Source organism: Engystomops pustulosus, chromosome 4 (genome assembly GCF_040894005.1).
Source record: "Engystomops pustulosus chromosome 4, aEngPut4.maternal, whole genome shotgun sequence".
Taxonomy (NCBI): Eukaryota; Metazoa; Chordata; class Amphibia; order Anura; family Leptodactylidae; genus Engystomops; species Engystomops pustulosus.
The window spans coordinates 14,455,887-14,465,811 of NC_092414.1; the positions used below are offsets into that span (position 1 = coordinate 14,455,887).

The 9,925-nt window shown below is 44.8% G+C and overlaps 1 protein-coding gene across 1 annotated transcript; it reads left to right on the forward strand.

Annotated features, from left to right (window-relative positions):
* The first annotated feature begins 7,793 nt into the window (after positions 1 to 7,793).
* LOC140126118 (E3 ubiquitin/ISG15 ligase TRIM25-like) lies at positions 7,794 to 9,484 on the forward strand. The gene has a single exon (XM_072145232.1). The coding sequence runs from the start codon at positions 7,796 to 7,798 to the stop codon at positions 9,407 to 9,409; it is 1,614 nt and encodes a 537-aa protein (XP_072001333.1). The 5' UTR covers positions 7,794 to 7,795; the 3' UTR covers positions 9,410 to 9,484.
* Positions 9,485 to 9,925: the final 441 nt, after the last annotated feature.

Consider the following 9,925-nt stretch of genomic DNA (forward strand, 5'->3'; position numbering starts at 1 on the left):
CCTAAAGCACCGGGGAAGGGGTCCTATTTTGGGGGAGTACAGGTGGCAGGATCGTCCTTTCAGCCAGGGCCAGATGGGGGGAAGCTTGGGATCTCGTCGGGCGGGGTTAAAAAGGGTGTGTGCTGGCGTTTTAACGAAGGCTCATGTACATGGGGAGTCTCATGTATCTTCCGGCATGAGTGCTCAGGGTGTGGGGGAAGTAATCACCCTTTCGCCAGATGTTTTAAGAGAAGGGGGGCACAGTTGCAGCGGGGACAGTGCTCAAAAAGGGGACAACTCCAGTGCGCCTCGCCGCAATGATGCCGTGGCTAGAGAAATACCCAAATAAAGAAAAAGCATTGTTGTTAAAGGAGGGTTTTAGCGTGGGTTTTCGGATTCCATTTAGAGAGGGGTTGGGGGGTTGTTTTGCAAAGAATTTGAAGTCAGTAGCGGAGTTTCCAGCGGTGGTGAGAGACAAGTTGGAGAAGGAAGTGGCGTTGGGGAGGATGTTAGGCCCGTTTTCTTCACCGCCGGTGGCAGAGTTGAGGGTGTCCCCGCTGGGTTTGGTCCCGAAGACATAGGTCGGGAAGTTTAGGCTTATACATCATTTATCCTACCCAAGAGGGGCATCAGTTAACGATGACATCAAGGCTTCATTAACGTCTGTGTCATACACGTCTTTTGATGCGGCAGTAGCTTTAGTGAGGGAGACAGGGCGGGGGGCCCTTATGGCAAAGGCGGACATTGAGGCTGCGTTTCGATTACTGCCGGTTCACCCGGAATCTATGCATTTGTTGGGGTGTTGCTTTGAGGATTGCTATTATGTGGATGCTTGCCTCCCGATGGGCTGCTCCATTTCATGTGCATATTTTGAGGCGTTTAGTACGTTTTTGGAGTGGGTCATCCGGGAGAGTGCCGGTTCAAAGTCAGTTATACACTACTTAGACGATTTTTTATGTGTAGGGCCCACCCGTGGTTATGGATGTAAAGTATTACTTGCTACGGTGGAAAAAGTGTTTGCCGAGTTTGGGGTTCCGTTGGCAACAGAAAAAACTGAGGGTCCGGTGACAACATTGTGTTTTTGGGCATTGAAATAGATTCGGAGAGGATGGAATGCCGCCTGCCGGCTGCGAAGTTAGAGGACCTTCGTTTGGGGGTACAGGAAGCTTTAGTGAAGAAGAAACTCACATTGCGCCAGCTTCAATCATTGCTGGGGAAACTGAACTTTGCTTGTCGAATTATGCCAATGGGGAGGGTGTTTTGTCGACGGTTAGCACAGGCGACACCGGGGGTGCGTAGACCAGACCATTTCATCAGACTACTAAGTGAGCACAGAGCGGACTTGATGGTGTGGGACAGTTTTTTGGCTAAGTATAATGGCCGGACATTGTGGATGGCCGTCCCGGTGTCCAATTTGGAGTTGCATTTGTATACGGACGCAGCTGGAGCAGTAGGTTATGGGGCGTTCTTTGACGGTGAATGGTGTGCTGGACTGTGGCCTAGGCATTGGGTGGAAAGGGGACTGACGGCTAATCTGTGCTTGTTGGAGCTGTTTCCGATCGTGATGTCGGTGGAGCTGTGGGGGAGCCTGCTAGCGGGAAAATGTGTGGTGTTTCATTGTGATAACATGTCAGTGGTGCAGGTGATCAATCAACAGACGGCATCTTCTCCGGAGGTGATCGTGTTGTTGCGACATTTGGTGTTGCGCTGCCTGGAGTGGAATGTTATGTTTCGGGCAGTTCATGTTCCAGGAGTGGATAACACTATAGCGGACGCTCTATCTCGTCTACAGCTGGAAAAATTCAGGGAACTGGTGCCAGGGGCGGCGAAGGAGCTGAAGTTATGCCCGGACGCGGTTTGGGAGTTGGTAACTTAAGTATCTTGTATTGGATTCAGAGATCCTTGGCGCCATCCACGTGGTTGGCATATCAGAAGGTATGGAAGTCGTGGTTTGCATTTCAGGATGACTGGTGTGCGGGAGGGTTGCCTTGGGTTAGAGGGGAGGCGGTCCTTTGTTATGTATCTGAGTTGTTGGATAAGGGCGTTTCTAGGGCTTGGGTCCAGAGGGAGTTGGCTGCATTGTCATTCTTGTTTAAACTTTGTGGAGGGGTGGATGATACACAGGCGTTTATTGTCAGGCAGGCGGTTAAGGGATATGTTAGGCGCGGGGGTCCCTCTGATGGTAGGAGGCCAGTGTCATTTAACTTATTGCATGAATTGTTAGAGATTTTGCCTGCGGTGTGTGCGTCAGGATACGAGCAGGTGTTGTTTAGTGTGGTTTTTTCCTAGGCGTTTTTTGGGGCGTTCCGGGTGGGCGAGTTGGTTAGTCCCAGAAAAAGCAGCCCTGGGGGTATACAAGTGCACCAGGTGGTAATGGGGGAGGACGAGTTGCGGATTACATTGGTGGGGTCAAAAACGGAAAGGGTTTTTTGGTTTCATTGCACAGATTGGGAGGTCAGGTGGTTTGCCCGGTAGCAAAGTATGAGGCTTTTGTGGAAGTGCGCGGGGCAACTGCTGGCTCCTTGTTTATTCATGCCGATGGGTCTCCGTTGACTAGATATCAGTTTGTGGCGGTATTTCGTGCAGGCATAAAGAGATTGGGGTTAAAGGAAGGGGAATATTGTTCACATTCCTTCCGTATAGGTGCGGCTACGGAGGCGGCTAGATGGGTTATGTCCGAAAACGAGGTGAAGCGCATTGGTAGATGGGAGTCGCGGCGCTTCCGGTCATACGTTCGTATGCATAGAGTGGAGCGCTAGGTGGGTAAGCGCTGGCAGGAGAGTGGTAGGCAGGTGTGTCTATCTGGAGGGGTGTTGGTTATTGTGTTTATTTGTTTATTCATTATGGATAGGTTCACGTAAGTGCGTGGTTTGGATGTTTGGCCATTCCTTCATCTATTGGGCGGAGAAGAGAGCGCAGCTGCGCTTAGGTGGTAGGTCATTGGGGCTGGAGGAGGATATGGTAAGTGTTCGATGGTTTGGCTTTAGGGGATTGTGCTGGGACAAGGTAAGGTTTCGATTGGAGGGGGCTTTTAAGAAGTGGGGAGTGCCCGATGTGTTGGTGTTGCATGTGGGTGGAAACGATGTTGGAAGTTTCCCGATGCGGCCATTGATTAAGACAATAAAAAGGGATTTGTTATGGATGTTGGTTGAGCATGCGGAGTGTCTGTTGGTTTGGTCTGAAATGGTCCGCAGATCCAGGTGGAGAGATGCCGTGTCGGTGCCAGCGCTGAATCGTACACGGAAGAAGATTAATAAAAGTGTTTCGAAGTTTGTGCGCTTGAATGGAGGTTTGGTGGTTCGCCATGATTTGCTTGAGGAGGAAGTGAGTTATACAGGCCCGGATGGAGTACACCTGACGGATTTGGGATTGGATGTGTTCAATTACGGTTTGGCTGAAGCGGCTGGCTTTGCTGTGCGGGTGTGGAGGGGCATGCCGGCTTAAGGGGTCAAGCCGCCATGTGGTGGCGGGGTTCTTGGCAACAGCTAATTCAATTGGTAAAGTGGATAACAGGTTGAGAAAAATATGGTGTGGTTATTTTAAGTCCGGAAGTTAAGAGGATTTTTGCCAGGATCCTGCATGGGGGTGGCCTCCCCTTTTAGGACCTGGTTGGTTTTATTAAGTTTGATGGTTAGTCACCTCTGCTCGCGCCACTGGCTAGGAGGTTGGCGGCTAGTGGTTTTGGTAGTTGTGACATCGCACGCCGAGCGTGCTTTCTGAGCATATATATATATATATAATGGTATAAAAGGCACCGGACGAATATATCTATGGAAATATTGGTGGCAATTCGTGGAAGCTGTTGTCAAGGGCTCTGCTCACCCATCATTTTAATTTGTAAAAGAATTGTTATATGATTGTTATATTATTGTGTTTTAATAAAGTTTGTTTTTTATAGATTGTAAACATTTTCAATAAAGGCTGTGACCAATCACCTTCCAATTCAAAAAGTTGTATGTATTTTTATTTAGTGAGAAGGGGTTGGTCAGGCAGATTCTTTTACTTTCCTTTCATCTCTAATCTTACCGAGTCAGCAATTGCCTGGGTCATGCGGATTAGAACGTGTTAATGTCTGTTTGTGTTTCCCGTGTGTGAACTATAGTGTAGGTTTTTGTTTATTCAGCCCACACCCGGCTCCCTCTAGCTCGGTTCTGTCCAGCAAAGGGTTACTGGTGTAGTAACTCGATTTGTCTTCACTTTTAACTACACCCCGATGGCAGATATAGTTAAAAATGCCTTGAAGAAACTGGCCCGTAATAAAAAATGTTAAAAAAATGATAAAGATGTAATAAAATCTGCAGAAAAGGGTCCTATAGAGACATTCAGAAGAGCAAAAACTATTCAAAAGGAACTGGTAAGAAGCTCATTTTCCTCTAGAAATGACAATTGGTTGGAAGGAAATATTCCCATTGGAAACTTCAGATGTGGTCACTGTAGTATCTGCGAGACAAATATAAGAGAAAAGGTAAAAACTGTGAAAGTAAAACAATTCATACATTGCATAACCCCCCCATGTTGTATATGATTTGATGTGTCCATGTAGGGAAACCCATTAGAAGTTTACACCTGAGAGTGAAAGAACTGACGAGGTCTATAGAATCAGGAACAGGATCTCCGAGGCTTATTGAGAGAGCACATTAGGGAAAGCCACGGGGAGGATGCACCGTCTATAAGTTTTGCAGGAATAGAAGTGGTTCCTATCCCAAAATATAGACAACGGTTATTGTTGGAGGCAGAAAGGAAATGGATGATGAGATCCAATGCAACGGGTCCACTGGGCTTACATGACAAAATAGATTTAAAGGGGTTTTCCCATTTCAGCAAATTAATGTTATTGTTTGTATTATAAAAAGTTATACAATTTACCAATAACTTTCCGTACCCCACAGATCGCAAGAACGAGGGGTCCGTCAGACCTCTTGTCACTCCGTCAGACTAATGGATCAGACGGCCGCGCATGACCGTTCTGCTCCGTTAATCTCTATGGAGCCAGCGGAAATTACCGAGCGCCGCGTTTACCGATCTCCGTCAGCTCCATAGAGATTAATGGAACAGAACGGTCATGCGCGGCCGTCAGCTCCATTAGTCTGACAGAGCGACGAGGGGTCCAAATTAGTACGGAGACCCCCACTGATCAGAAAGTATCTTGTGGATAGGGTCTAACTTTAGTTCATGGAAAAACCCCTTTAATAAAATCTCATCAATTACCAATTGAATCCCCCTAAATGATGTACTTATGAAGCCGCTCTCATCCCGCAGAAAATAGTCCCCCATATGCCAAAATTACTAAAATATAAACGTTTTATAGCCTGTAAAATGTGCCAATGCAAACCTGCTGTGAATGGCCCAAACAGCAGTCACCACCACATATGGGGGGGTCCTCATACTCGGGAGAAATTGGGTATCAAACTTTTTTCGTTTTTCGTCATTTAATACATGTTGACTGTTTAATTCTTGACCAAAATTAATGTATTGTAAATAAATTACAGCTTATAACTTCCGCCTCCATTTTTGGGGTTAACAAAGGGTTAACAAACTTATTAAAGTTGATTTTTCATACATTGAGGGGTTTAGTTTCTATGATGCCATCATTTACCGAATGTTACTGTTATTTAGGCCTCTCAAAGTCACCTAAAGCTGAGCAGGTGCCTCTAGTTATGGGGTTTTGCGATTTTCATAAAAAATTTTAAAAAAGCACACAAAATTCTGAACAACCCAACCACTTAGAAAAAAAAAAGATGAATAAAAATCCCAGGCCGATATAAAGAAGACATTGGGGAAATGTTAGTTATGAAGTTGTTTGGGTGCTATGACTATGTGCCTGAAAAACAGAAAATTTTGAACTTTGAAAATGAAGAATTTTTAGATTTTATTGCAAAATATCCGATTTTTTCATAACTAAACACAAAAGATTTCATCCGAAATTTTAACCTACTTTGAAGTACGATGTGTGATGAGAAAACAGTCTCAAAATCCCCTGGATATGTTAAAGCGTTCCAAATTACTCTCATAATGACACAGGGCAGGGTTAAAAAATATCAGGCTTGGTCCTAAAGCCCTAAAAGGTCGTAATCCTGAAAGAGTTAAACTGTATTTGCGTTTACATTTACATAGCGTTTACATTGTATTTATATTGCACTTGCATTACATTAGCGCTTACATTGCATTTGCGTTTCCGTCGCGTTTGCATCCTGATCGCATCACAATTTGTAACATTGCATTTTTGTAAACACAGTGTAAACAAAATGTTAACTGAATATTAGCAGAATGTTAGCACAATGTATGAACACAGCATCTAGATGAGCCTCCAGCTCCTCCTCTCTGACAGTGGAGAGGATTATAATGGTTAGATACTGGGACTGATATCTCTGCAGAGGTTAGAAAAAAAATTCAAAGTGCCCCTGAAACTGTGCAGACTCCACTACAGAATGGTTTGTGAATCTCCACATGTGTGAGGTGGTGAAAGGACCTGAGTGAAGTTGGCCCCCCACCTTGTTCAAATCAAGCAAAATTGGTGTCAAACGTTTCTGCTACATTTGTACTGGTTTGTGCAGCAGCAATTTCCGTTTGTGCCGCTATCATTTTTAAGAAATTAATGAAAGTTTTCAGAGGTCATCAGAGGTCAACCAGCCCTCCCCCCCACATTGCCCAAACCAAACCAAACTGGTGCCGAACAATTCTGCTATGTTTATGCTGCTCAAATTTTTGTTTGTGCTGCTTTTGAATAAATGAACAAAAAATTAAAGGTCAAAAGTTCAACTAGCATTAACTGAATCAAACAAAACTGGTGTCAAACGTTAGTTCTACATTTGTGCTGGTTTGGGCAGAAAAAATTTTCATTTGTGCCGCTATTATTTTTAAGGTATGTTCAATTGTTTACATAGGGTAATGGTGCTTAGGATGAACTTGTAAAAAACAAACCTAGTGACACTTCCCTGGTTTGATCACCAGGGGGAGCTAGCAAACACATTGTACTTTGGAAGAGATGAACTCTGTTGAACTCTGGAAAAAAGTATGAATATATTAATATAAAAATTGAAAGCGGCACAAATGAAAATTTTTGCTGCACAAACATGGCACTAACGTTTGACACCAGTTTTGTTCGATTCGGTTAATGTGGGGGGGCTGCTTGAACTTTTGACCTTTAATTTTTGTGTTCATATATTCAAAACAAAAGCAGCACAAACAAAAATTTGGGCAGCGAAAAACCAGCACAAACGTAGCAGAATTGTTCGGCACCAGTTTTGTTTGGGCAATGTGGGGGGGGGGGGGTGGTTGACCTCTGATGACTTCTGGAAACTTTCATTAATATCTTAAAAACGATAGCGGCACAAACGAAAATTTTTGCTGCACAAGCCAGCACAAACGTAGCACAAACATTTGACACCAATTTTGTTTGATTTGAACAAGGTGGGGGGGGGGCAACTTCACTCAGGTAAAGAAAGGTCCTCTTTGAATTGCATCATATACCAGAGGTCATGTATACAAGTGACTTTGCATATGAACTTTATTCATTTTGGACTCATGTTCCCGGCAGGTCTGTTGTAGGTATAAGGTCCATGAGGATCAGGTTTCTAGTCAGGCTCTAGAACTTTTTGTTTTTGTTATTTCTTCTCTCATCTCCAAATTAGTTTTAAAATTCTAAATAAATAATTATCAAAAGAAAAAATAAATATCCAAACATGACATTCAGAGGACTAAAAACTTATTACTGCTCAGCCGCACCCTGAATACAAAGAGTTAATCCCGCCCTCTTATCTCTGCGCGTCATTCTCAAGAATTGTAGTTTCGTTTCTCTCTTCCTCCTCCGTCAGCCATGGCGTCTGCTGATCTGAGAGAGGAGCTGGACTGCTCCATCTGTCTGACCACTTATACAGATCCTGTAATGCTGAGATGTGGACACAACTTCTGCCGGGTCTGTATTGATCGTGTGCTGGATACACAGGACGGGTCTGGAGGTTATTCCTGTCCTGAATGTAGAGAAGAGTTTCAGGAGAGGCCGGCACTGATGAGGAACTTAGCTCTGCGGAAGATAATGGAGAATTTACTGACTACTCAACCAACACCGAGAGAAACCGGGATCTTCTGCTCTTACTGTGTGGACTCTCCTGTACCTGCTGTGAGGTCCTGTCTACATTGTGAGGCTTCTCTGTGTGATAAACACCTGAAAGTCCACAGCAAGTCACCAGAACACGTCTTATCTGACCCCAGCACTTCCCTGGAGAACCGGAAATGTTCTCTCCATAAGGAAGTGTTAAAGTATTACTGTACTAAGGAGAACATCTGTATCTGTGTGTCCTGCAGTATAATTGGGAAACATAATGGACATAACATGGAGTCACTGGAAGAGGCTTCTAAAAAGAAGAAGAAGAAACTGAGAAATGTTCTTCAGAAACTGATCATAAAGAGAGAGGAGACTGAGGAAAGAGTCCGGAGTCTGGAGGAGCTCAGGAGAAAAGCTCAAGAAAAAGCATCTGGAGAAGCTGAGAGAGTCACTGCCCTGTTTATAGACCTCAGGAGACGACTGGACGACCTGGAGAAGAGGGTCCTGAGTGACATCTCCAGGCAGGAGAAGGAAAAGTCCCTCTCACTGTCTGCTCTGATCCAGAAGCTGGAGATACAGAAGGACGAGCTGTCCAGGAAGATGAGGCACATTGAGGAGCTGTGTAACATGACTGATCCACTGACTGTGTTACAGGAACCAGACACAGGTGACTTGTGTGATCCTGAGGAGGGGGGAGGTGATGAGGACACAGGGGGACATGATAACCAGCGCCATGATGTAGATGATCTGGATGTGACTGTGATCTCAGACACATTACACACATTATGTGACATAATATCAGGTATAAGGAGCGGGATCTATGTGGAGGGTCCTGGAGACATATTACTGGATGTAAACACGGCTCATAATAATCTCCATATATCAGACGACCTGAAAACTGCAACCTGGACACAAGAGAAGCAGAATCGTCCAGAAACAGCAGAGAGATTCCAGGATTATCAGGTGATGAGCAGCCGGAGATTTACCTCAGGACGACATTACTGGGATGTGGAGGGCAGGAGATCAGGGAGGTGGAGGTGGAGGGTCGGGATGTGTTATCCCAGTATAGACAGGAGGGGAGGTCAGTCATGTATTGGAAATAATAACAAGTCCTGGTGTTTGGGGAGATATAATAATAATAATGAGTATTATGTGATACATGACAGTAATGAGATCCAGTTACGTGACAATATCTCCAGTGATAGATTCCGGATCTGTCTGGATTATGGGGCGGGGGAGTTGTCCTTCTATGAGCTGTGTGACCCCATCAGACACTTACACACCTTCACCACCACCTTCATCGAGCCCCTTCATGCTGCATTATGGGTAGTGGAAGGTTCTATAAAGATATTAGGGGGAGGCAGGAAGTGGGAGAAACCATCATAAAATGTGTCTCTGGTTCTACATTATTTCCTTATTTTCTTGTTGATCAATAAACGTCTATAAATTCTGTATAAAGATCGTCCAGTCCTTCATCACTTCCTCACAGCAAGTTCCTGAGAGAAAACTGGTGAAAATAGATCTCTGCTTGCTGTCATTCTATAGAAGCCTCATTGTTTATTTCCTGTGGGGATAAACCGGTTCCTGGTCATGTGATGTCACACAGGTGCACAGCTCGATAGAGTAATCAGAACTGTGTGTTATAACGAGCCGTGCACCTGTGTGACATCACATGACCAGGGATATAACAAGCAGTGCACCTGTGTGACATCACAGGACCAGAGATATAACAAGCAGTGCACCTGTGTGACATCACATGACCAGAGATATAACGAGCCCTGCACCTGTGTGACATCACATGACCAGAGATATAACAAGCTGTGCACCTGTGTGACATCACATGACCAGAGATATAACAAGCCGTGCACCTGTGTGACATCACATGACCAGAGATATTACAAG